The following is a 27,257-nucleotide window of genomic DNA, read 5'->3' as shown; positions in this document are numbered from 1 at the left end:
AAGTCCAGCGGCCTTTCCGCCTCAGATTTTTCCCCCACCTCGAGGCAGAGAAGAGGGCTTGCTTGTGAACCCCTGTGGGCGCCGGCTCGGCTCTCCTTGCTCTTCAGTGCGGTGTCCTCCCAGGAGCACCGTCCTTCCAGACGCCAACGCCGGAAGCTCGGGTCGCGGCTGCGCCAGGAGAGCACCGATCCGGGTGCGAGGTCGGTGCGGGACCATGAACGGGACCGCGAACCCGCTGCTGGACCGCGAGGAACATTGCCTGCGGCTTGGGGAGAGCTTCGAGAAGCGGCCGCGGGCCTCCTTCCACACGATTCGTTGTAAGTCAGCGCTCCCCACAGTTCCCTTCGGCCGCTCCAGGCGCCACATATCAACCCCTACTCCTTCCTTTCTTCCCTCGACCCTTCAGATTCCAGGCCAGCGTCAGTTACCTTCTCTCGAACCCCAAATCCTTTGGTACCTCGATTTGTTCCTTCTTTTACCCAGATTATTTCTCCCAAATCTTCGTGACCCCCTTCTATTCTTGTACTTCATAGTCTCAAACACTGGTTCCAAAGCTTATTGGCCTCTTTCCATTCCCCGACCCCCACCTCACCCCTAAGGCAAACCTTCCCCTCCTTCACCAGGCAAACCTTTCCTCTCTTATCCAGGTCCACTTCTCCCCCCTTGATACCCCTCTTCCTCCTTTCTGATGCTCCCATCAGGGTTCCCCACATTTAAAAGACAGTTCTTGTTTGCTATGAGCCTCATCCACTCCCTCCGAATCCATTCTCTTCCCTGTTTTCCTCCTCCGACTTGGTCCTGGACACCCAGATACTGTGCTTTGTCTCCCGCCAAAGAATTGGCATCCTCTCTGCCCTCATCAGAGTCTTCTTCCATCTCCTTTCTGTGCTTCCTTTGACTTGGATCTCTTTTGAGGTTACCTTTACCACCCTGACTTTTCCTCCAGACCAAGTTCCTTGGTCAAATTAGAGTTCGTGAGCCTGGGGTAGGTTAAAGATTGGTCTATGTTTGGAAGCAGAAGCGATCAGGCGCAAGGAAGGCCGAAATAGTCATTATGCCGGACCTTTTTCTACATGATTATAGACTCTGTTGAGCGAGTGCACTTCCACCCTATGTCCTGGGTGAAGATTTGGCAGTTAGGAATTGGCTGACAGAGCATCCCTCCGTGATTCATGAACTTCTGGTTTCCGTGGCACTAACGCTGTCGTTAAGACTTGTTTTTGTCAGAGGACCTAATAGATGTGACTCAACACATGTGAAGAGGGCGTCTTAGATAATGAAATTCCATCTTTGTGTGGTCACTTGCCATGCCATTACTATGCTTCCTACTGACAGATCCAGCACTTTCAGAGAGAGGAGATTGGGAATGAGATAAGAACATCATTTCCTGAACAGTTTACTAAGTTGATGTTTTCTTCTGGTGAAGGGCAAGGTGGAATTTATCATACCGTTCATGTGTGCACCTGGCCTGCAGTTTGAGGCAGGTGTGAATGTGAATTAAGATGGCTATTCATGTTGTACTCTTAACTGCAATTTAGAAACACGAGCAGGATAAATTTTGGAGATACAGTTGTCTGCTCCAAACATCTACAGAAGTGTCTTGGTTAAAGCTGTGGAACTGGCCAAGAGTGGTGGCTGACACTATAATCCCAGTACTGTGGGAGGCCTAGGAAGGCAGATAGCTTGAGCCCAGGAGTTTGAGACCAGCCTGGGCAGCATAGTGAGACCCCATCACTATTCTTTTTCATATGCTATTACTTTTGATCCTCACAACCCTAAAAAAGCAACTTATTATGGATGATGAGGCATTAATTTTCATCTCTCCCTTGGGAGAAGGGAATGTCTTTGTTTAATAAAATAACCTGTAAATTCCTTTTCCCCCCTAGAATAACTCAAAGAGGGTCAGAGGAAAAGTATGTGGAGGTGTAGATGAAACAAGATTGTCCCTGAGTTGGTAATAATTGAAACCAGATAATGGTACACCAGGGCTCATTGTACTATTCTCTCTACTTTTGTGTATCTGAGGTTTTCCATAATGAAACAGTTTTTTAAGGCGGGATGCAGTGGCTCATTCCTGTAATCCTAGCATTTCGGGAGGCCAAGGTGGGCGGATTGCCTGAGTTCAGGAATTTGATACCAGTCTGGGCAACATAGTGAAACCCCGTCTCTACTAAAAAAATATAAAAAATTAGCCAGGCGTGGCAGCATGCACCTGTAGTCCCAGCTATTCGGGAAGCTGAGGCAGAAGAATGTCTTGAAACTGGGAGGCAGAAGTTGCAGTGAGCTGAGACCATGCCATTGCGCTCCAACCTGGGTGACAGAGTGAGATTGTGAGACTTTGTCTCCAAAAAAAAAAAAAAAGAAAGATAGATGTTTAAGAATTCTAAATTAGTTTTATTTTCTATTAATCTGAGTAATAACAGTTTAAATTCTTAAATGGAGATGCCCAGGAAGCCTTATTATTAGTAACCTGAGGGATAAGTGCCTTGTTTCCTTTCCCTTTAGATGATTTTAAACCAGCATCTATAGACACTTCCTGTGAAGGAGAGCTTCAAGTTGGCAAAGGAGATGAAGTCACAATTACACTGCCACATATTCCTGTGAGTTTATTTCATTGTTTTTTTAAATATGGGGTCACAGTGAATTCTTGTCTTTTATATTATTGCAATTTAAACTTCCTACTTTTAAAAATGTTTAGATTTCTAAAGTGGCAACATAAGCAAATAAGGGATTTGGGGGAGTGGGGTGGGGTGGACTTCATGCTAGGCAGGTGCTTGATTAAAAATAATTCCTGTAATCCTAGCACTTTGTGAGGCGGAAGTGGATGGATAACTTGAGCTCAGGGGTTCAAGACCAGCCTGGGCAATATGGTGAAGCCCCGTCTGTACAAAAAAAAAACAAAAAATGAGCTGGGGGTGATGGCACATGTCTCTGGTCCCAGGTACTTGGGAAGCTGAGGCGGGAGGATCGCTTGAGCCTGGGAGGTAGAGGTTGCAGTGAGCCAAGATGATGCCACTGCACTCCAGCCTGGACGACGGAATGAAACTCCCTCTCATTAAAAAAAAAAAAAAAAAAAAAAGATTCTTTGTCGTTTTGCCCAAGCTTCCTTTTCCCCTATCTGCTACTGAGTAGACAAGGTTCCTGTTTGGACACCTAGCCCCTCTTTTGATATAGCTTTTCTCCCAAGCAACTCCAGAGAGAAAAGCCCTAGGTGCCCTGCTGATTATATGGCCACAACAGCTCAGGAATGTGAGGCAACCAAGCCAGGAGTTAAGGCAGGCAGGAGCCGGAAGTTTGGCACATTCCGCTGATCCAGGGATGGAGAACTAAGTTAAAAGCTGGATTAAGAACCCTTGCAGAGAAAGACTTTTGTGAATTAGTGCCCAAGGCAGCACTAATCACAAAGCACCAGAGGGTCACATGATGCTCTTAGTGAACATGTGTTATTGCATGTCACACCCCCATCCTGGAACATTGAAGTTCTTGGTAGCTGGTGACAGAATGAAAAGTGTCTGGACAGGGAGTTCTGGAAAGCTTTATACTGAGGAAAAATGGTCTGCCTGTTCAAACTGCTGTTTGATTACTTGTTGCCTTTGGCAAGTTACATCATCTCCCTTTGGACCTTAGTTTCCCATATGTAAAATGAAAGGTTTAGATAAATGGTCCCTAAAGTCCTTTCTAGCACTATAGTTTTACTATATAAATAAGCAGTCAAAGAGCCAAGTGGTTTTTGATTCTAAGCAAGGCATTAAATACTATATTCAACAAATATTAATCAAATGCCTCCCACATATTGGCCCATTACTAGGCATGAAGAATACAACCTTGAACAAAACAAGCACATTTCTTGCCCTTGTGGAGCAAGGTCTGGAGTTTAAATAAATATTAGAAAATACAGCAGTTATTCTAAATCAGGGGCGGCTTCCTTATGGAAGTAACCTGTGAGCAGATCTGGAGGTTGGGTAATTTAAAGAGAGCGGGCAGGATATAGCCAGAGAAGCCTTGTTAAACCCAGAGGCAGGAGAGAGCTTGAGGATCTGAGAGAAGCCAGTTGCCTTCTGCTTTGAAGCACATGCCCAGGGGCATCTGCGGCAGGGTAAGGTGGAGAGCCAGGGAAGGGCCCAGTAGTGCAGGGTTTAAAGATTTTATCCTTTGGCTTGAGAGCAACTGAGGAGTGATTGAAAGGCTTAGGCAGATGAGTGACCTGACTGATTTATTCTGAGCCAACCAGGATAATGACCTGCTCTTGGAGAATGCTCTGTTGGTTGCTTGACTTGAGAAGGGGAAACCCTGGACTCCCTAATTTTGAAGAAATAAAGGGATCACTCACAGTTGTAACATATAGAGTGATAGCTCTGCTTAGTATAATGCAAGTAATGGTTGATTTGTTTTTATCTCTTGGAACATATACAGTAATTTAAAATTTTTATACTACCTTTCTTGATTACTTAGAACGCATTGCACATTCACAGATTCTTGCTATATTATTTCTCCTTTATTTTTGCCTGGGAAACCAGAAGGAGTTAAAATAGAAATCAGTTCAGTCTATTCTTTTTAAATAGCTCTAATAAAACATTTTATTAGGTAGCGTCATCTATAAATTCAGTTGATATTCATAACTGGTATGTTTAGTTTGATCATCTTATACTTTTGTGGCAAATAGGGATCCACGCCACCCATGACTGTGTTCAAGGGGAACAAACGGCCTTACCAGAAAGACTGTGTGCTTATTATTAATCATGACACTGGTGAATATGTACTGGAAAAACTCAGTAGCAGCATTCAGGTGAAGAAAACAAGGTATGTGAATAGCTAGATGCAGGTTTATATCATGTTTCTAAACCTGTCTTATCTATTTAGTTTTTATAAGGTTGTGAACATCTGCTTATTCATAGTGTTCTGTCAATAATCTTAACAGCTCTACCTGTGTCTTCTCAGACAAATTGGTAAAATATGTCTTACTCAAATGCAATAAAAAGAAATAATGTTTTTAAGACCTAAAACATGGGAACCATTAGGGAAAGGGATGTACTTTATAATTAAGCCAATTTTGTTAATCTCATGATTGCTACAGTACCACCTAAGGATTAAGATAACTTATAGACTTATAATTATGAAAGAATAATATATACTATACTTCATTGGAGTGAAGACATTAATTTTTTTACAAGATACATTTGAGATCACTATAATACCAAAATAAAACTTTGCCTGTTTTTTAATATAGTGAACTCTTTAATTCAAGTTATTACATGTCTAAAATGAAGGCAGTTAGAGTTAATTTGAAAATAAAAAATGCATTATATAAACAGAAATAACTGAGTGGTTCTATTTGTTACCTTATTATACAGTAGTATTATTATTATTAAGAGTCAAGGTCTCTTGCCCTGTCATCCAGGCTAGAGTGCAGTGGCATGATCATAGCTCACTTAGAATACAGTAATTATTATAATACAGGCATTAAATTATAAAGATTGTCACAACCTGATTTTTTTTGTTTATGTTTCAGTAAGCCATTTTTTTGTCCCTCACTCATTGCACAGAAAATGAAAATAGGTAGCATTTATTGAGGGGCTATCATGCCCCAGGCTCTGCTAGATGCTTTATGTGCATTGTTTTTGCTAACAAGTAATTTTTAGAAAGGTGCTATTATTATTTTTTACCCCTTTTTATTAAAAATATGGAGTGCTTCATGAATTTGTGTGTTTTCCTTGCACAGGGTCCATGCTAATTTCTGTATTGTTCCAATTTTAGTATATGTGCTGCCGAAGCGAGTATGAAAGGTGTATGATTATCTTTAAAAACAAAAAGAACATATGGAGACTGAGGGTTAGAGAGCTTGACCTACCCCAAAAAGTGTGCTGCAGAGTCCTTGCTCCTGCCTTGCCTCTCTGTTTGTGTTTATTACCTACAGTGAACCAGGTGCTACTGTTACTCCTCCAATATCTGATGGTTGTGGTCTGTTCCCTTACTACTCAGTGTGATATGGGAACTAACAGCATCATATCATCTGGGTTCTGTTAGACAGGCAGAATCTCAGCACCTATTAGATCTGAATCCACAGAGATTACAAGGTGATTTGTGCATATGCAAAAGTTTTAGAAGCACTGGGCTAGTCCATTTACAAAAGAAATTGTTAACTAATAGAATATTCTCAGCTTGGGGTGGAGCTCTGCTTGTCTGTGACCAAGAGCTGGCATGTGATGAAATGAATAAGCAGTATATAGATAATGGAAAAAAATGCAAGCTGGGCAGTATTGTAAGAGCTAGTTCATTTAGGAACTCCTGCATTCATGATTTTAACTACATAATGATGTTTCAGTCAGTAAGTGAACTACATATATGACATTGGATTCTAATGGAGCATATATGGAAACCTGATATATGGCACCTGATACTGGCATTGCAGATCAGGTAGGGGAAGTGATTGATAGTAATGATGGAACGTTTGGTTTTTCATGTGAAAAAATTATATAACATGCTATCTATGTTTGTGTAAATACACTCTGATGTTTGCATTATGAAATCACCTCATGATGCATTTCTCATTGTTAAGGGATGCATGACTGTATTTTCTACTAGTAAATGGATTCTCATAGTTGCATTGTATCCTACATTGTTTGCTATAACATTTGAGCTCATTGAAGGCAATGAATATTCTATTCATCTCTGTATCCCTGATGCATAATATAGTACTGGAATACAATAGACACTCAAATGTTGAATGAATAGCTCACATGATAAAATTACAAATATCAGCATTTTGAAGTGGTCTGGAAAGAGCATGGGGTTCTACAGAGACTTCTGAGTTTTCAGTCACCTGGACAAATTTGAGAACCACTATTTTTGCCCTTCTGATTTAATGTCTATATTTCCTTTCAGAGCTGAGGGGAGCAGTAAAATCCAGGCCCGAATGGAACAGCAGCCCACTCGTCCTCCACAGACGTCACAGCCGCCACCACCTCCACCACCTATGCCATTCAGAGCTCCAACAAAGCCTCCAGTTGGACCCAAAACTTCTCCCTTGAAAGATAACCCCTCACCTGAACCTCAGTTGGATGATATCAAAAGAGGTAGAGAAATTTTCTGGATCCATGGTAGCAACATGGAGATCACATGACTGCTGTATTGCTATGGTGGCTGGGGCATTCAATGCCATCAAAAAAATTTCTGCAGAGCTCACTGTTCAGAGATGGGGAGGGTGGGGCCCTCTACCACTTACCACATTTGACAAGGGTGAGTCCTGGAATAGTGACTTGAGTTTGTGGCTATCTTGGTAGCATTCTGCTTAGGGGCCCAGGATTTAAACAAGCATGACTCCCATCCAAAGCTCCATGTGGCACACCTCTAAGGCTCTGGAGAAAGGATTCTAGGTGTTGGAGGTGAAGATTAAGTGTAGGTGGCAATATTTCTGAGCTCTACATTAGTATAGCAGCTGGAGGGGCTGACCATGGTGCTGCACACTAATAGTTTCAGCTACTTTCAAGGCTGAGGCAGGAGGATCACGTGAAGTTGGGAGTTCAAGGCCACAGTGTGTTATGATCATGTCTGTTGGTAGCTACTGAACTCCAGCCTGGGCAGTAACATCTCTTTTTTGGCAGCGGGGGGGAGATTAAAGTGCCATTTAAAATACCGTAAGCAAATGTTCTGTGCTAACACAAAGTTTGTGAATATGAGAGGCCACGAAGACTAATGGAAACAGATACTGGCCTAGAAAGACTTAGAGGTCTGGTTTGGTTGTCTCCACTGCAAACCTGAGACAAAGAGGCTTACCTTGACTTTTTCCTTCACATGATGAATGGTTTTAGTCCTCCAGACTCTTTAGAAGTTGTGAGGCCAAGTGTCATGTTTCATATTTGTAGGTTTTAGAAAACAAATCAATACTAATAGTAGGGAAAGATAAAGAGTTGTCCTTGGGCAGTTTGCCTTTTCCACCCTGTAGAAGGGCTGCAGACATCACTCTGCACTGTGCACAGTTGTTTTGCCTCTTGTTGTTTTTTTTTTCCCTCATGGCTACTGGAATGCTGTTATGAAAGTTTTCACTTTGGCTGAATAGGAATCAGAGCATGAGTGGTTAATTGCTGCCAATTATGCTTAAAGGAGCCATAGCCATTTAAGGCTACATGGTACGCTTGGACAGGAAAATCTAGCATCTTTCTTGAAATGGTTAGTTAACATTGAAATGGTTAGGTAAGGCATGTTTTTCCTTCCCTATTTTATATCTGTAAAAAATGTAGTACCTGACAGGCATATGTAAAGAGTGAAGAGGAAAAATGTTGTTTCACCATTTTTCTTCAGTCACCGTGGTTCTTCCTGCAAGCCTCCATTTATTTGTGGGACATGAGAGCTGGAAAGGACCTTAAAGGCTGTCTGGCTTTCATTTTTCCAGAGGGGCTTAGAAAATTCATTGACTTCTACCTGGGTGTCACTGCTGGTTACAGGTAAATCTAGAACAAGCACTCAGACCTTCGAAGTCCTAGTCAAATTTTTCAACCACTTTACATAATAGTTGTTTTCTTTTATGTGAGAATGATGGTTTTATCCCATAGTTCACAATATTCCTGATTTTTTTTTGTTAGTAGATAAAGGCAATTCATTTTTTATACAGAACAGTCATTATTCTGAAACAGTCTTGCTTTTTGTTTATTTTGAGTGAATTTAATGTTCCCATTGATTCTCTGTCTGGTTTTGGTAATTTTCTATGTTTTTTAAGGAATTGAAAAGTAAGATTTTGTTTTAAATGATTTCTTATTGCTGTTGGTTTTGCTGATTTACTATTTATAGGAGCTCCAATGTGTTGCTTTGAAAAGGGCTGCTTTGCTGACCCATGTCATATCATTTATTCCAGAGCTGAGGGCTGAAGTTGACATTATTGAACAGATGAGCAGCAGCAGCGGGAGCAGCTCTTCAGACTCTGAGAGCTCTTCGGGAAGTGATGACGACAGCTCCAGCAGTGGAGGCGAGGACAATGGCCCAGCGTCTCCTCTGCAGCCTTCACACCAGCAGCCCTGTAACAGTAGGCCTGCCGTTGCCAACGGAACCAGCCGGCCACAAGGAAGCAACCAGCTCATGAACACCCTCAGTAAGTGTGTGCTCCCCTTTATGGCTGAGAGAGGGCCATAGGTGCAGCTTCTGTTTATCTTATTGCTAAAACCTATAAACCTAAAGACATTTAAGGTATTATTAAAGATAATGTGCAGCAGAAAGGTGTGAGGTACTAAATAGTAAAAAGGGGAAATGAGATGAAAAATCTGTTCTTTGTCTTTCTATTCCCCACTGGCTCATACTGGTGTTTGTGAACTCTGGAAAATGCTAAAGCATGAACAGGTAGGCTGTTTTTGCTTTTACTTCAGGGAGCTACCTGCCATCACACTGCTCTCGGCCTCTTGGTCTTCTTTTTTTTTTTTTTGGAGATGAAGTCTTGCTCTGTTGCCCAGGCTGGAGTGCAGTGGCATGATCTTTTTATTTTTTTGCAGAGACAGTGTTTCCCCATGTTGCCCAGGATGGTCTGGAACTCCTAGACTCAAGCAATCCACCTACCTTGGCTTCCCAAAGTGCCGAGATTACATGCAGGAGCCACCATGCATGGCCATTTTTTAAATTTTCAGTAGAGACAAGGTCTCACTGTTTTGCCCAGGCTGGTCTTGAACTCCTGAGTACAAGTAATCTCCCCACCTCCCAAAGTGCTGGGATTACAAGCATGAGCCACCATGCCCAGCCTGGGTGGCTTTTAATGGAGTTGATGCTAAAATAAAACAGGAAAACAAAAACAAATTTACTTGTTTTGAAGGTGAGCAGAGGGCTAATTTGCTATGCTTTTCTCTCTTTGGAACCCTGATGAATGTTCTCTTTTGGTACACCTTCCTTTGAGGAAGTTGGAAGGTCTAGAGGCAACAGTGGGGAAGTTAACCTAGTTAACACAACTATTGTGGATCAGGCAGAGATAATCTCAGCCTCAGCACTATGGACATTTTGGGCCAGATAAGTCTTTGTTGTGGGAGGTTGTCCTGCACTGTTGGATGTTTAAGAGCATCCCTGACCTCTATCCACTAGATGCCAGTACCAATCTTCTCCCACCTCCCCAGCCCTGTAACAGCCAAAAATGTCTCAAGACATTGCCATATGTGCACCATCTTTAACATAGACTGAAGTATATGAAGAAAATCTGGCATTGTAGGTAGTTAGAAAAGGGGTGACTTCAGGATCAGCCCCCCTGAAAGGGTTTTGTGGACCCCAGAGTCCTCAGAATAGACTTTGAAGAGAACTGGCTTAAAGATTCAGAAATAGAGAAATTCACAAGTAGTATCAACTGGAGTTCTGTTGTATGTATTCCTATTGTATTAGATTGAAATGTTGAGAATTATGTTCTTCTAAATTCTGCACAGTAAAGAAGAATCTGGGGCTTTGTAAAGCTCGTTAGTTCAGATTTGAAGTTTAAGGTAATGTGAATATCCTGGAGGTATGAATATTCTGGCATACCTCTGTGTGCCAGAACAGATACTGCATTAGCATATTACTGGTGTTAACAGTATTCACTTTTCTTAATGGGAAACCTAACAATATTTTCTTAAGTTGCTTTTATAAAGCAACTTAATGTGATTAGTTCTACCAAATGGTGAATCAGTTATTTTAAATATATATATTTTTTTCTTCCCTTTGAGAGGGAGTCTTGCTCTGTTGCCCAGGCTGGAGTGCAGTTGTGCAATCTTGACTCACTGCAACAACCTCCACCTCCCAGTTTCAAATGATTCTCCAACCTCAGCCTCCAGAGTAGCTGGGATTATAGGCATGCGTCACCACGCCTGAATAATTTTTGTATTTTTAGTAGAGACGAGGTTTCACCATGTAGGCCAGGCTGATCTCGAACTCCTGACCTCAAGTCATCCTCCCACCTTGGCCTCCCAAAGTCTTGGGATTACAGGCATGACCCATTGTACCCGACCATATTTTAAATATTTTCTTGCTATTTATTAAGCCACTTAAAAGCTATTTAGCTTATTCCTTCTTTGTTCTACCCTAATAAGCAGTATTGCTGTGCTTTGCAGATGCCAAAAATAGCATCTGTTTTAAAATGTTGACTGCACTGTTTTGTTTCAGTGAGCCAAATATATTTTTTTTCTTCCCTAAGTTGAATTAACAAGGTTTTACTGTATGTAGTGTGATATAGCCAAGGCACCAAAAAATTGTGAGGAAGTCATTTTTAAATTCTGCACTTTTGTTTGATTCTACTATTTGACTTTTTTTTTTTTCAATAGGAAATGACTTGCAGTTGAGTGAGTCTGGCAGTGACAGTGATGACTAGTGCTGGATCTTTCGAAATCTACTTTTTGGTGCACAAACATGCTGCAAGACCGGGCTACATTGGCGTGGAGTCCATTGCCAAGAGGAAAATGTTATGAATCAGTGACTGTAGTAGGAGTTTGAGGCTCTGGAGCTCTCACATATTCAAGTCTTTAACTTAGTGGTGATGGGTGATTTTCTCGTGTCATATTTGAACAATCTCATCTTTCAAAGTTTAAATAGACCTGTAGAAGAGCTAACAATTATGTTTCTATTTAGTTAACATTGTTAATGAAAAACAAGACAAATGATGTGCCCTGCTCTAGGTTACTCACAGGCCGTATCTTCACCAGGCCAGGGATTCAGTTTTAAACCTCAGCAGCCATCAGTTTGGCCAAGTGGTTGTCACCAGTGACGTGAAAGTCTTTGAGGGCTAGGAGAGAGAGGGAAAACCTCAAACTACATCATAGAAATATATATGTTAAAACCGCTTTAAATTGTTGACACAAAGTGGTAAGGAAGTTTTGTCTGAATCAGCCTGACAAGCCTGGATAGAAATGGATCTGAGAATTCAGAATGGAGTCCTTGAGTGTCAGCTGGTAAGGACCATCATTTACAGACTAAGAAAGGGAAGTACACACCAGCTTGTGGCCAGTCTCCTGCCCCCTCTCTGGGCTTTCCTCACTCTTCTCTCCCTTGAATCTCATTTGTAGGAATCAAGAGATTTCTGTACATAGGACTTGTAGATGTACATTGGCACGTTGATTAGATTCTAAAAGACAAAAGTGTCGGGTGCTTCTAGCTTGAATTCAGATCTGGGCATCCCTAAATACATGAGACTGGGTGAGCAGATGAAACTGGTAGCCGCTGTGCCGATGCATGTGACTCCGTTCAGTTCGTACTTTTGGTTCCATGTGGATCCATACTAAGGATTCTTCAGCCAGTGGATTTTAGCGGGGGAGGAGTAGCACAAGAGAGGTGTGACCTCTCTGAACAAATGAACCAGCAGTAAGTTTCTAAAAATCAGAATCTAGATAGGAGTTCTGCAATATGAAATGAGCACATTCTTTGATAAGGCATTTCTGTTCATGCTTTTGTACCACTGTTTGTACCTGACTCCCTGACTGATTTGTGTTTTTTATATACAACTAGAAGAAAGTCACAAGATTGTCTTCTTCAGTGTGCCGTTTCCAAATGAATCTGTTGTTGCAGGAAACTGGTTGCTAGTAAATGTTCTATATTTGGTGAATGTGTGATAAGTCATCCTATAATCAGTATGGAGTCGCCTCTTTCTGTAGTTTGGATGAGTATGTCCTGAGAAATTTTCATCCACTTTGGTTCAGCAGACATCGAGATAGTAATAATAGTTTTTCCTTCGCAGGTCCCTCCACTCAGATGGCCTCTCCCTTCCCCGCTAGTGGAGGGAAGCAGTCTGTACTTAGAAAGGAAATAGGTGGTCTGTGGTGGGGGCTTTGATTACAATTACACCTCATAGAGTCAACTGTTGCATCATTATAGTAAGCCCAGGGAGCTATTGCCCAGCAGCATTCTCACACCATCTACCCTAGTGTAGGTAATAGGTCTACGCTAGGACCCCGTGCTGGGTTCTTAGCCCATCATGAGATTTTGTGGATTTAATGGCAGGTAGGAGCTTATTTAAATGGATTGGTAATTGCTTTATAATTCCTTGGTAATGACAGCTCAGGGAAGGTTTTACAAGGTCATGATTAGGAGACTTGAATTGTTACTGGATGTAAGAATTGTTTTACTGCTCTTAACTTGCTCAAACCGGGGCAGGTTCCAGGAACCTGAACTAAAAATACCTAGTTAAAGCTCTCTCTCTTTTTTCCCTACCTTTTCTCTGAAAGCCTTGATTTCTGTAGACAGACTGTGGCATTTGGCATGTTGGGTCAAGACGTGTTTCTATAGGAAATGCTTGCATGTGGCACTGGCTTGGTGAGTCAAGCTTCCTGAGCTTCAGACTCTCAGGTCCTGCCATCTGTCCTGCCCAACACTCTATGGTTTTTCTCTAGCATAGCTTCAGTTTTATTCTCTGCACAAAACCTTTGGTGGGTCTGTCCCTCTGCCCTCTAGCTTTACCCACCAGAGTAAAAATCTTTTCTTTTTGGAAGTCAAGAATTTGGCTTCACAGATGGCTTCTCACGGATGCCCTCCTGCCAGCCAAACCAGACTTGTTCTTCCTGCCTCTATGCCTTCTCTCATTCTCCTTCTCTCCCGCTCCGAGCCCCTGTTCTGAGGCTCTGTGGAGTGCCCTGTGTGTACATACTGACTTTTTTTTTTTTTTTTTTGCTTGAACTCTGGTTAGTATGAGCTCCTTAAAAGCAGGAACTGGGCTGGGTGTGGTGACTCATGCCTGTAATCCCAGCACTTTGGGAGGCTGAGGTGGGAGGATTGCTTGAGTCCAGGAGTTTGAGAACAATCTGGGCAACGTGGTGAGACCCCATTTCTGCAAAAAGAAAAAAATAGCAGGGACTATTCTTATCTCTTCTCTGGGGTAGCCACAGGAATGTACATTCAAATGATTGTAGCCTAGTAGGGGAGGGAGAAGGCAGAGAAAACTACTCAGCCAGTGAAGTGCAGAGGATAGACATAAGAAAGCATTCCAGGCACTTGGAGACAGCTGAAAGTATCCATGCTGACTTACATGAGTTAGAAGTCTTTAACTGAATTGTTAAAATTGCCTTTTCTTTGCGCTGTACAATGTCTACTGTACTGTGGGTCATTTAGACGAGATTAAAGACTTAATTAAATCTGGTGTCTGAAGCGCTTAGTAAACCTTAGTAAAGTTGTGATTGAGGAAACAATACAAATGAACTAGAGATTTGTAATCATGCCACTCATTAATGATTTTATTTCTGTATTAGAATTATTTTTTCTGTGTCAGAGGTTAACGTATGTGTATGTATGTGCTTTGGTTGTAGGAAAACTTGAAAATTCCAAAATCCTTAAATCCTTATTTCCCTATTTGAGAGGCTGGTTCAGCAGGGTGTGTGTGTGTGTGTGTGATGTATTTATTATTTTATTTTGAAAGAGTATTAGTGTGTTACAGGGATAATGTTAGATACAGCCAAATTGGATGTTTCTATTTGGCAAGGAAGATAGGATTTCTGAAACTCAGGCCTTAACCAGTAGGTTGGAAGATAAGACCAATTGAAGAGTTATGAAATGTGAGTTTCTGTTGCTTCCATTATTTCTGTCTTGGTTTTGTTGTCTCATTCTTTATTTTTAAAATCTTGTGCCTGAAAGTTGTTGTTGTTGTTTTGCTTAATTATGAAGTAGACGTGCATGTTTACATTTATGTAAAATATTTTCTGTGTGAAGTATTTTTTGTTTATTCTCTTAAAAGATCACTATATTTAAATAAAAATGAAGGTCAGCAATACCTTTAACATCTTGGTGGGTTTCATTTTCTTTCTAGAAATCAATGATCAATATAGGTTTCTTTTAAGAACCTTCTGTGCTTAAGCCTAAATAGCTAACTAAATGGATTCCTTTTTAATTTGATGTTTATAATCATTAGGAAATATACCTCAGCTTTTAAAAGGTATGAAGTTCAAAACTAAATCACATCTGAGGCCATTTTACTTGGTCTGAAAAGGTAGGCTTAGTTTTGGGTCTGAGAACCATACAATGGCTAAACTGAATCCCTAGACATAGCCTATTGTCATTTTAGTTTAGCGGATTCTTTTTGCCTGGAATGCCGTGCCACACACACATACACCTCTGACCCCCAGCCGACATTTGGCTAGAAGTGATCCTTCCCTCCTGCTTCCATTCTACACTTTTGCTTCTGCAGTGCTCACATTTACCTGTGGTCTTGGCTCCCTTGCTAGACTGTATAAACTTTTAGGTGGGCAGTGGCCATATTCCTTTTAAATTCTCTGTAGCATCATAATGGGTACTCAATACATTTGGATTGAATTAAACAACTACATGTTAAGTCTAGAAATCCTCTACTACTTATTCTGCGATACGCTCGTTCCCTCAGATGGCAATAGGAGTTAGACTTGAACCATCTCCATGGGGAAGTCATGTTCATCACTGAAGGGAGACCTATCTTCATTAACTATTGCCTCCGTAATGTTATGTAACAAACCATCCCAAAACTCAATGACTAATAAGCATTTATTTTGCTCACAAGTTTGGGTTGGCTTTAGACTGGCCTTGGCTGGACAGTTCTGGTCTTGACTGGATCCTTCATACGCCTGGCAGTTGACTGAGGTTCACCTGATCTAGGATGGCCTTGGCCAGCACAGTGGGGGCAACAGCTCTGCTCCATGTCATCTCCAGTCCAGGCATGTTGTCATGGCAAAGGCAAAGAGGTGTAAGAGTAAGAGAGGAAACAAAATGCTTCTGTCACAATTGCTAAGATGTCCTTAGCCAAAGCAAGTTAGAGGGCCAAGTTCAGAATGAAGGGGTGGGGAAATACATCCCACAAAATTGATGGGAGGAGTTGCAAAAGACATTGGAAAGGGTATAAATATAGGGAGGTGGGAAGAATTGGGGCTATTAATACCATCTATTACATTCACATGCCCTGTGACTCCACCATGGTTGAGAACACTAGGCCACATGAGCTCTAAGTCCCCTCCCAACTCTGGCATTGTCCCTGGACAGATAAATGAAAGTTCCAGTAGGAGTTAAGACATTTATCTTTTTTTTTTTTTTTTTTCCCTAGAGGGAGTCTGGCTCTGTCGCCAGGCTGGAGTGCAGTGGTGCGATCTAAGCTCACTGCAGCCTCCACCTCCCGGGTTCAAGTGACTCTCCAGCCTCACCCTCCTGAGTAGTTGGGATTACAGGTGTCCACCACCACGCCCAGCTCACTTTCGTATTTTTAGTAGAGACGGGGTTTCACCATATGGCCAGGATGGTCTCGATCTCTTGACCTCGTGATCCACCCGCCCTGGCCTCCCAAAGTGCTGGGATTACAGGTGTGAGCTACTGTGCCCAGCTTGAGTTAAGACATTTCTATTCATGGTTCATGCAGAGGGCACCAAAAGCAAGCCAATGGCTTCTCTTGGGTTGGCACTCCCTCCTTTATTCACTGCGTATAGTGTGCTTCCCTCTTGCCATTTCTTAACAAGAGCACTATTTCCCTTATCTGCTGCTAAGTAACAAGCTCCTCCCCAGAACTTGGCTTAAAACAATCAATCACCATTTTATGTCATGGAATTTGTTTGTTAGGAGTTAGGACAGAGCTTGTCTAGGTAGCTCAGCTTCTTGTGGCTTCAACTGAGATCACTCAGCGGTACTTAGCTGGCAAATGGGCTGGACTGCAGGGTCCAAGCTAACTTCACTCACATGCCTGGCACCATAATGGGATGGCTGAAAGCAGGCTCCTGGAAGCTCTGGGCCCATGGATTTTAATGGTGAATTGCTCAAATGTAACAATCTACTTGGTGAGTCGCCAAGGTCCTTGACCTGTAAGCTGATTATTACTACACAGGTGCTGAAGAACTGCTTCATTGAAAATTTAAATTGACTCACTCTACTATGGGGGAAGGATGGGGCCAAACAACTCCAGTAGAGCAGGCATTGTAGCATAGGTCAGCCCACTAATTGTAATGAGCTTTGGAGTTTCTTTAGCAATTTGACCCACACATACCCTCCATGCCCCTAACGGAGTGATGGCCTGTGTGTCTGTCCCAGGAGACACTCAGAAATTGTCCCACCCCCTTCCCTAGCACTGGTTCCTAAGTGAAGTGCTGGTGACCAAGCTTCCATCAAAAACCTTACTTTGGTTACAAATCTGTTACTAAAACGGCTTTGCAGGTGAATAGGTAAGAGGCCTAGGGCCAAACCCCAACCCTACACTTCCCTGGTCATGGTAAGAGTTCCGGGACAGCCTATAGAATCCCAGAGACAGCCTGGATCCTTGGAGGTCAGTTGAGCAGAGCCTGAGCTTCTGTTACTGGTGAAAACATCAAAACCAGTCCAGCACTGAAAGAGTAAAAAAATCAGTCCAGATCAAGAGAATAAGTCAGCTCCGTGCCCCTACCATGCCTCAAACTCTCATAGCCGACACTCAGAAAGCCAGCTGCAATATTACCAGGAGGAATATTTCTCCCACACTGCTGCAATTGAAAAGTGTCATAACCAATTTTTTTTTTTTTTTTTTTTTAACCTTGAGAGGGAGTCTTGCCCTGTCACCCAGGCTGGAGTGTAATGCATGATCTCAGCTCACTGTAACCTCTGCCTCAAGGGTTCAAGTGATTCTCCTGCCTCAGCCTCCTAAGTAGCTGGGATTACAGGCACCCACCACCACGCCCAGCTAAGTTTTTTGTATTTTTATTAGAGATGGGGTTTCACCATGTTGGCCAGGCTGGTCTCGAATTCCTGACCTAAGGTGATCCACCTGCCTCGGCCTCCCAAAGTGCTGGGATTACAGGCATGAGCCACTGCGCCCGACCAACCATTCCTTTTTTTGAGTGACTACTACTTTCTTTCCAATGACATCTCTACCTTTGCTTTGTTACTCCCGATACCTGAAAAAAATCACTGTGAAACTTTGTGAATACCCCTAAATCCCCAAAGAAGTGACTGATTTGGCCTGAGCCACTAAATAATAATGACAAATAAAATCCAACACTTCTTAAACAGTTTTGGTTTTTTTTTGACAGTCTCGCTCTGTCACCCAGACTGGAGTGCAGTGGCACAATCTCGGCTCACTGCAGCCTCAACCTGCTAGGCCCAAGAGATCCTCCTGCCTCAGCCTCCCAAGTAGCTGGGACTGCAGGTGCACGCCACCCCACCCAGCTGATTTTTGTATTTTTTGTAGAGATGGGGTTTTACCATGTTGCCCAGGCTGATCTCAAACTCCTAGACTCAAGCGATTCACCCACCTTGGCCTCCCAAAGTGCTGGGATTACAGGCATGAGCCACCATGCCTTGCTGGAAAAGAATTTCTTGAGAGCCACTGGAATAGGCATTGTCTCTTCCTCTGGATTTTGCAGGGTGCAGATGTAAGCTTGAAACTGCAGCAGTCAACACTCTAAGGATCAAATTAATGGAAAGGTTCAAATAGTTGAGAGGATAGCAGAGGATGGAGTGGGGACCTTGATTGAGTCATGCCTGATCTCCACCCCACCCTAGTGGACTTTTAAAGTTATATGAACCAATAAATATCACCTTATGGTATTCAGATTGGATTATCTGTTCTTGCCAACAAAAGCATATGGACTGGCATAGCCTTCTTTGGTGACCAACTGCATCTCTGAGACCCTGTCTTATTCTAAGCCACCCCATGTGATAGCCTCAGGAGCAACTGAGGGAATCCATTCCTGCTCCTAGGGCATGTGCTGTCAGAGCTGAAGGACAAGGGCCACACTCACAACCTGTTAGACTTGGAAGAAAAATCAGCCCTTATTGAAAGTCTTTTTCACATGAGGAAATTGAGACCATGAGAAGTGATGAACCCAGCCCGAATCCAGGTACCTGCAACCCCCCTGTTCAGTGCTCTTCCAACTTCCTCCTGGACCAGCAGATTATCTCAGGAAACATTTACTTGGCACAGATGAGCTCTTGGATACCAACTCTGTGGCTCCCTGGGCAGCACACCCATTTCTGTTCATGGGGAAGCAGCTCCTTACATCACAGTTAGCATTTCAAGGGAGGGCTTGGAGCCATTCATCTTCCCTGATCTCTCATCTTTTCATTTCAAAATGCCAAAGGGGCAGAATTACTACTATTATACATATTCTTAAAACATGTGACTTTGAATCCTTCCATTTCCTGAGCCTTTCAGAACTGTCCCTTGAAATAGCTCAAGACAGGCACAGCCCTAATGTTTCAGGTTCCAGGAAATAACACATATGGACACTCACATACCAAATGTCTACGTATTTACATTACAATCAAAGAATAGACTATTTTTGTTGTTTTGCTTTTTGTTTTTTAGAGGTGGGGGGGTTCACTGTGTTCCCCAGGCTGGCTTGAATTCCTGGACTCAAGTGATCTGCTCACCACAGCCTCCCAAGTAGCTGGGACTGCAGGCACATGCTACCTGATATGGTTTGGCTGTATCCCCACCCAGATCTCATCTTGAATTCCCACATGTTGTGGGAGGGACCTGGTGGGAGGTAATTGAATCATGGGAGCAATTCTTTCCCGTGCTGTTCTCGTGATAGTGAGTAAGTCTCACGAGATCTGATGGTTTTAAAAAGAGTTCTCCTGCACAAGCTCTCTTTCTCTCTTTGCCTGCCGCCATCCATGTAGGAAGTGACTTGCTCCTCCTTGCCTTCCACCATGATTGTGAGGCCTCCCCAGCCATGTGGAACTGTTAAGTCCATTAAACCTCTTTCTTTTGTAAATTGCCCAGTCTCAGGTATGTCTTTATCAGCAGCATGAAAATGGACTAATGGAAATTCCTGGACTCAAGTGATCCTCTTGCCACAGCCTCCCATATATCTGGGACTATGGGCACATGCCACGACTCCCAGCTAAAAGATTCAATATATTCTATTTGTTTCCCTCAAAAAGGATACTTTCATAAAGAATAGAAGGCCAGGTTTGAATTTGGAATTTTGGATTCCATAAAGTCTTGTGGTAGCAAGAAGAGAGCAGGGTCCAGCCCCCTGCCAGACCTGCTTGTTTTTACCCCCTGCCCATCCCACACTGAGAAGAGCCTCATGTGTGCCCATGAGGAAACCCCAGCCCACATTCTAAGCCCCATCTATCATTCCTCCAAACAACTTTTTGCTGGCCACCCCCAGGCCTGCATGTGCAGGTCACACTCAGGAGAACAGACATGGGCAAGAGGCCTGCAGGTACAGGAAGCAGGCTCAGGACCACTTGCGTGGGGAACTGTGGTTTCCCAGGTGCCTGGAGCATGGTCTAGGAGTGGGGTGTGCAAGTGCCAGTGGGTGTGTCACTTTGGCCACATAGACACCTCGCTCTGTGGGGAGGGTAATGGCCAGAGGAGGGCCAGAGTGGGGCCCTCCAGCCTTGGGACCCAGGACAGGGCCTCTCTTGGCCAGGTCCAGAAGTAGTACTAGACCTCCATTCCATCCTCAACAAGGTCCTAAAACTAAGGCTGGGGACGAGACTGGGCTAGCACGACTGGGTTTTGTGATCTTGGGCAAGTCCATGACATCCCTGGATCTGTTTCCTCCCTTGTCCCTGAGGGAGCTGGAATGCTTCCACATTCCAGAACCCTCCACAGAATTCAGAAGCAGATTTGAATTCAGACTCCTCACTCCATCTGGCAATGTTAAGACACCAGCCCCACCCCACCACGGAAGAGAGAGCCACGGAAGGGAAATGAACTGCCTTTATTTTTTGACTTCCCATCCGGAAACCCCAGTGTGATGGTGGAAGCAGCATGAAAACCACATCTCCCCTGGCCTCGCAGTAGAGGTGAAGGGGACAAGGCTGACCATGTGCCTCCCTCTAAATACACCACCCTCGGGTTGATGTCACCTGTGGGAGACAGGGTCCACCTACAGACACCAGGCGATGGTTCACCGGATCCCAAGCTCCAGCCTGCTGAGTCCCCAAGACTCAGGCTCATTAAATAGCTTCATACAAAAACCCAGGAGTGTCCCTCCAGCTGGTAACAAATGGGCAAATTCCACTTGAGGTCTGCTGTAGCGGTGGACCTCACCTTGGAGATGTCTTTCCAAAATAAAACTAAGCCCCACTCCAGAAAAATGGTGATGAAAGGCAGCTCACAGACATGCAGGACTAATAATCTTATCGAAAAGGGAGCAGCTCAGGCACACAGGAGGACAAGGCTATGCAATATGCAGACACGAAAGGAGGGCCACAGGGTACTGTCGGGGGTCAGCAAGAGGCAAGGAGGTAGCGCTCCGGCCAGGAACGCTCTGCCTAGAGACAGCACTCACGGTGGGCCCTAGATGGGGGACCCAGGACAGTATCTGTCTAAGGACCAAGGAGACACCAACGGCTTGCCCAGGTGTGGGCTTGTGCAAGTCACACAGTCCTCATGAGTCTCCTGGACAGGAAATGGACATGAGGGACATTTGCGAGACAGGGGCCAAAGTACAGAGAGAGCCAAGAGGTCAGGATGGTGCTGGAGATTTTGAAACCACAAGAGCCGCCCCTTTGGGAAACACTGAGAAGAGGAGGCTCATCTCTAGCCTCTGCTTGGGGGAAGCTTGTGTCAGGTGGGTTCTCAGTACTTTTTCACAGTTAAGTCTCTTCCTGGGCAGCCACATCCATATCAGGCTGGGCTGGGCTGTGGCCAGTTGCGGGGTCCTGTGGCACGTTCAAGGCTGTGAGCCACACCGAGAGAACGTGCCCACTTCCCTACTTAGTGGTCCACAGGCCCTGAGAGCCCTGAGAGCTGGCTGCCCAGGCCGAGTGAGAATGCCTGTTCCTTTCGGAGGCCAGGGGGCAGAGAGGCCTGTACTCCAGATTCCCCAATGAGATCCAAACATACCAAAACAGCCCTGCAGGTCTATGTGTGTCTCACAGTGCTCAGCCACGTTGGCGGCCTGGGTCAGCGACGTTCCAGAAGAGGAAGAGCATTGCAACCGGTTGTTTGGCCTATGGCAGCGATGGGGAACAGTTCTCAGGTCGGGCATGTGGAAGGTTTTCCGGTACTTTGGATTAAGACAGGATGCAGTGGTCCTAAATTCTTCCAGTCACACTGAGTTAACAGCACGTCTTAGTAGCAGGAATTTGTCCTTGTTTTTGTCACACAAAGACTGGTGGAGACGGGGCCAGGACAGTGCATGGCCAGTTTGATGATGGTGAGAAGCTGCTGCCAGTTCCGTGGGGCGCAGCCCACCTCCTCCTCACAGCCTCAGGTGAAGTAGCGGCAGGGCGTGGAGTCGATGTAGCAGTACTGGGTGCATCGCAGGTCTCCATATGACCTGAGGGAGGCAAAGACACGTTCTAAAAGGCCACCTCTTACCTGCTGGTGACTCCTGGTCAAACCTTATCAAACAGTGGCCAACGGCCAGTGGTTCTATAAAAACTTTTCCCATTCTCATTTGGGGTGAGAGGCCTGGGGGAGCTGAATCATGTCTCTGGGATTTTTGTCTTGAGCCCCCGCTAGGGGTCTGGGTGGAAGGAGATGGTCACCCTGCTCTTAGCACAGCATCTATAAGATAATCACCCCCTTCTCAAGGTCTGAAAAGTTACAATGCGCCATACTGACAAAAATGTCCTGTATCTGTGAAGCTACTAGCCAGATGTGGCTATTGAGCTCTTGAAATGTAGCTACTGTGACTGAATAACTGCATTTTTTTCCTTTTCTTTGAGACACAGTTTCGCTCTGTCCCCCAGGCTGGAGTGCAGTGGTGTGATCTTGGCTCACTGCAACCTCTGCCTCCTGGGTTCAAGTGATTCTCCTGCCTCAGCTTCCTGAGCAGCTGGGATTACAGGTGCGTGCCACCATGCTCGGCTAATGTTTGTATTTTTAGTAGAGGCGTGGTTTCACCATGCTGGCCAGGATGGTCTTGAACTCCTGACCTCAGATGATCCACCTGCCTCGGCCTCCTACAGTGCTGGAACAGGCGTGAGCCACAGTGCCTGGCCTGAATAGCTGCATTTTCAGTTTACTTACAATTACTTTAAATTTGAACAGTGGCCTGTGAGATTGGACAGTGCAGTTTATACCTCTGTAGGCCAGAATGATCATTTGAGACAGGGTGTTAAACCTCACATGCACAGTCACAAGCGTCCCTCTGAGACTTCTGGGAAGAAGCTGCATAACCACAGTGAGCATGGGGGAGCCCTCGGCTCTACTTGATCCTGCACTCTATCTGATCGTCTACACTCATTTGTCTCCGTGGAGCCATGAAGAGCCAATTCTCTAGCAGAGGCCTATCAGGGGTCTTCCTTCCTTCAGGGAGAGGGGCACTGCACATACATGGAGTGGGGTCCTGGCTGAGCCTAAACGGGCTTGGAGTCTGGGGGAGACTATAGGTCTGTAGTTCTCCCAGCCTGGTTGAACATGCTAATATATGAGTGTTAGGGAGACCCCCTAGGAAGAGAGCAGAGAGCAGGCAATGGAGGGACAGGCATGGCTCCCCAGCCCTGCCAAAGGCCCAGGTCTGAGTCTATAAGAGGAAAAGGGATGGGAGCAAAAGCTGAAGAGACTGGACTCAAGAACAGAAGAGGTTGGAGATACCAGTAGGATCCACTCTGGAACCAAGGGAAGGGCAGGGCATGGCCTGGGTGGGAAGGAATGGCCTCCCCATTTTCCTGAGAACATTGTACAACTCTGATTCTGTAAGGACTGGGGAGACATGTATCTTCTGCACCTTGGAAGGAGCCCAGGGGTTACAATCTGGGCATGGAATCAGCGCCTCATGGGATGGTGGCCCTCAGTTGGCTTGGCAGATGCCAGCGTGGAGCCAGGACATGTGGAATACTTGTCCTGAGCAACATAAATAGCCACTGAGGAGTCTCAGAAATAACTAGAGGTGTCCTTGGAGGGAGTAGTTTCTTGGAGGGGCCATGAGCTTGCAAACTTAGATATTAAGGCTGATTTGATCTCACTTGCATTCACAGGCATGCCTGAGGGGTGGGCAGCGTGTTCCAGGGAAGTCAGGTTAGGGAGACGTATGGATTCTTTGAAATGCGCTGAGACCTTTACTCTCCACTGGGCTTCCCACCTAGGCCCGCAGCCCAGGAGACTAAGTGGTCACAGTGACCGCTGGGTTTCGGGTCTGCTCATACAGGGCAGCAGCTGATCTCAGAGACTGCACTTCCCCTCTGGGCCTTAGAGCAGGTGGCTGTGTGTGCCGTGGCTCAGCCTCAGTGGCATGCAGGCAGTGCTGACCAAGAGGGCACATGATGGGCGGGGAGCATGTGTCATTCATCCCCATGCCTCAGTGTCTAGAAGGCACTACGAAATGGAGAGGCACTCAAAATATTTGTGAAGGAAAGAAGGAAAGCAAGGAGGAGAGCGGGAGAAAGAGGGAGAAGGGGGAAGAGGGAGTCATCCCTACCCAGGGAGATAGGTCTCGCACGTCAGGTAGCCAAAGTCGGAGCCATCACAGTCCTCCACACCCTCATGCCGGTGACCGTCTCCACAGTAGGCACGGTGACAGCCTGAGGGGACATAAGGAGGTGCAGTCCTGAGAAGGCGCAGAGGTGCCAGGCTTGCCTCAGCTTGTAAGGACCATGCAGCCTAAGGGATCCCCCCTAAATACTGCACTGCTGAAAGAACTTGCCTCCAGTAAGCTTCAGACTCCTCCAGGGACTGCCCCTCAGGCTCTGGTCCCACACTGATGTACTATGGGACAAGAATGAGGAAACCCTGGCTCTGGCCCCGCCTAACCACTTACTAGCTGAGGGGTGGGGAGACTCCAGTTGGTTATCTGCAAAACTGGGACACTGACATGACCTCCATCTCATAGAGCCAGTGTGGGGGTCCTGGGAGTGAGCGCTGGGAGACTGCTGATCCCCAGTGAGGGTGCATGGGGACTCTCATGGTCAACAGAGAGCTTCTGTGTGACACTGGTGAGCCCAGCCTTGGGTCCCTGGGGAGCCACATGATCTTCAGCAAAGACCTCTGCTCTCACACAACGGGAGGGTCTTGGAGTATGGACTCCAGCATCATTTTCACAGGACGGGAGAGCCCATTTGCTCCTTCCTCCTGTGAGAGCTCCTATTTGACACTGCACCAGAGGCAGAAGGGACTCTGGGCTGGGCCAGCCTCCTAGGGGATGCCATCCCTGGAGCTGTTGGGAGACAGCAAGACCACGCTGAGATAATCAGCAGCATCTCCTGACACCCACTCTGCCCTGTCATCCTTCCTCTGAACTTTTTTTTTTGAGAGAGAGTCTCATGCTGTCACCAGCCTGGAGTGCAGTGGTGCAATTGCAGCTCACTGCAGCCTTGAACCCCTGGGCTCAAGCCATCCTCCCACCTCACCCTCCTGAGTAGCTGGGACTACAGGTGTGCACCACCAGGCCTGGCTAATTTTTTAAAATTTTTAATTATTTTGAAGAGATTGGGTCTTGCTCTTGCCCAGGCTGGTCTTGAACTCCTAGGCTCAAGTGATCCTCCAACCTCAGCTTCCCAAAATGTTGCAATTACAGGTATAAGCCACTGCGCCCAGCCTCCCCTGAGCTTCTTGAGAGCAAGGACCATGACTTTGCATCCACACCCACCCAGCCCGGAGCCCCAGCCTGGCTCTTCAGAGGAGGGGCTTAAACCACACTCCCTAAATGAATTCTGTGAACGGTGGTTGAACCCTTACTATATCCAGATAATCCCTGCACATGTTAGCTAACAGGATCTCTAGGGACTTGAGCAGCCAGCACATTTCACAGCTAAGGAAAGTGAGGCTCAGAGCCATAAACTGCCCCCCATACCCCACCCACCGTGTGGCCTCTGCCTTGAGCCTGAGGGTGGTTGGTGGTTCTCAGAACCTACATTCAATCTCTGTTGACTCTTCAGCTCATGCTTTCCACCACACCTCCTGGTTTTGTTACTTGATTTAAAGAAGAGAAAAAAAGCAAACCCTCCAGAGCTTGCTGCCTACCAGTTAACGCAGCAGCCCATGAGGCTGATGAAAGCTCTGGCTGGCCCAGCGTCCTCTATGGAGGGCTTTGCCACTAGAGCTCTACCTGGCAAATGAGCCCTCATTCAGATTCTTGGCCTCACCCTTTTGCCTTTCACTCCTCCTTGCAAAGTGAGAGCCCATCACCTTTATCTTCTGCACCTATAACATGGATTTTGCTAAGATGTAGGACTGGAAGGATCTGGTGGCTACATTTTGGGATAAAGAAGGTCTAACTGGGGGAGGACCCTTGACATCCACCCCTGGTGAGGTGCTTGAGTGGTGGGAGAGTTAACATCTGGGCTGAAATTGGGGAAGCAGGGGCTAAGGTGGATGGCACAAGACAGCCTGGGTACACCCTTCTCTGGGTCTAGAATGGTCCCAAAGCACTACAGCTGGTGTTCAGGGCTAGTCCCCAGTCCCACCCTCCTGCTGTTCAGGCCTCAGGTCCTCCTGGGCTGGACCTCACTCACTGATGCAGTCGTCACCCACATCGTTGTTACCGTCGTCACACTCCTCCCCAGGCTGCAGGAGCCCATCCCCGCAGGTGCCGCGCTGGTCTACAGTGTAATCCACAGGGTAGAGAGGGGTCAGCTGGCCAAGGAAGCACACAGCATTAACTGGAGCATGGCATGCCTGGGCAGCCGCAGGCAGGGAGGTCACTGGTTCTGGGTCCCACGGCACTGCTGGGCGGCATGCCTTGACTTCCTCCCAGGGGTGGGAAAGATACTCCTTTCTTGCCACCTAGAGCTCTGTAGCTGGGTGAATGCTGGGTCACATCAAAATGGCAACCTGGCACGCAGGGATGTGGAGACCATCTGGAACCTTGGCTCAGAGAGGGGCTTCTAATTGGGGGTCAGGGTAGGGGAATGGAGGGCTTCTCAGAAACAGTTTGAGGGAGGATGCTCAGCCCTCCCATGCAGATAGACTGCAGAAAGCCCTCCCCAGGCCCAGTGGGGTGGCCTGCCCTTCCTTTAATGGATGCATCTCTTCCCTGGGCAGGGAGTATGTCCTGAGATGATGGCCTGGGGGTACCTGGATGGGGAGCCAGCCAAGGCTGTCCTTGAAGTAGAGAGATCTCTGGTCTCTGCGGAAGGCAATGGCATTTTGGGTGTTCAGCCTCTCAAGCTCCTCCTGGTTGTTGACCACAAAAATCTGCCAGAGAACACAATGGTGAGGATTCCAGAAAACAATTCTACAGGGGACAGGGAAAAAGCTGGCAGAGGAAACCATCTCTATCCTTGGGCTGCTCAACAGTGGGAAGAGGGATTTGCACATTACACTCTAGCATTCCTTCTGAAGTGAGAGGAGTGTCTTGATTCCCACACCTTCTCAATCCAGTTCCTAATGTCTGAGTTTGAAACTAAAATATTCACTTGGATTTAACACTTTTTCATATTTAAAATGCTCCCAAGACTTAAATCAAAAGGCAATGTCATATAGTCAAGTAATTTGACATCTGGAAGTGATTCTTAAA

The 27,257-nt window shown here is 45.5% G+C and overlaps 2 protein-coding genes, 1 long non-coding RNA gene and 1 other non-coding gene across 7 annotated transcripts in view; 1 reads left to right on the top strand and 3 right to left on the bottom strand.

The window, feature by feature from the left end:
* Positions 1-13: 13 nt before the first annotated feature.
* On the top strand, positions 14-14,690 carry EAF1 (ELL associated factor 1). Its single transcript, XM_012466786.3, has 6 exons — positions 14-317; positions 2,506-2,600; positions 4,664-4,800; positions 6,883-7,073; positions 8,849-9,082; positions 11,256-14,690. The coding sequence occupies exons 1-6, from the start codon at positions 215-217 to the stop codon at positions 11,300-11,302; spliced, it is 807 nt and encodes a 268-aa protein (XP_012322209.2). The 5' UTR covers positions 14-214; the 3' UTR covers positions 11,303-14,690.
* On the bottom strand, positions 5,675-5,778 carry LOC135275932 (U6 spliceosomal RNA). Its single transcript, XR_010343521.1, has one exon. It is a non-coding gene; the product is annotated as a U6 spliceosomal RNA (small nuclear RNA).
* Positions 14,297-19,043, bottom strand: LOC135275874 (uncharacterized). Its single transcript, XR_010343447.1, has 2 exons — positions 18,144-19,043; positions 14,297-17,241 (listed from the first exon to the last, which is right to left on the bottom strand). It is a non-coding gene; the product is annotated as an uncharacterized LOC135275874 (long non-coding RNA).
* Positions 19,044-20,551: 1,508 nt separating this feature from the next.
* The window catches only part of COLQ (collagen like tail subunit of asymmetric acetylcholinesterase), a 64,134-nt gene continuing 57,428 nt past the window's right edge, over positions 20,552-27,257 (bottom strand). For 3 of the 4 annotated variants that reach the window (XM_012466780.2, XM_012466782.3, XM_012466785.3), the window contains 4 exons: positions 26,816-26,935; positions 26,254-26,374; positions 24,222-24,324; positions 20,552-22,136 (listed from right to left, as the gene is read on the bottom strand). In XM_012466780.2, coding sequence (XP_012322203.2) covers positions 22,067-22,136; positions 24,222-24,324; positions 26,254-26,374; positions 26,816-26,935 — 414 coding nt within the window. In that variant the 3' untranslated portion in view covers positions 20,552-22,066. The remainder of the gene's footprint in view (positions 22,137-24,221; positions 24,325-26,253; positions 26,375-26,815; positions 26,936-27,257) is intronic. The other variant, XM_012466784.2, reaches the window with a different exon arrangement.

The sequence above is a fragment of the Aotus nancymaae genome, unplaced genomic scaffold (assembly GCF_030222135.1).
Source record: "Aotus nancymaae isolate 86718 unplaced genomic scaffold, 86718_ANA_hifiasm-v0.15.2.pri h1tg000019l, whole genome shotgun sequence".
In the NCBI taxonomy this organism is placed as follows: domain Eukaryota; kingdom Metazoa; phylum Chordata; class Mammalia; order Primates; family Aotidae; genus Aotus; species Aotus nancymaae.
The sequence above is the reverse complement of the archived record's forward strand: the minus strand, read 5'-3'. Positions and strand labels throughout refer to the sequence as shown.

Bases quoted from the DNA above. Each gene is read 5' to 3' on its own strand.
- EAF1 (XM_012466786.3), top strand. From the start codon at position 215: ATGAACGGGACCGCGAACCCGCTGCTGGACCGCGAGGAACATTGCCTG. The intron at 7,074-8,848 runs GTAGAGAAATTT...CATTTATTCCAG, and splicing joins GTTGGATGATATCAAAAGAG to AGCTGAGGGCTGAAGTTGAC. The intron at 9,083-11,255 runs GTAAGTGTGTGC...TTTTTTCAATAG, and splicing joins CCAGCTCATGAACACCCTCA to GAAATGACTTGCAGTTGAGT.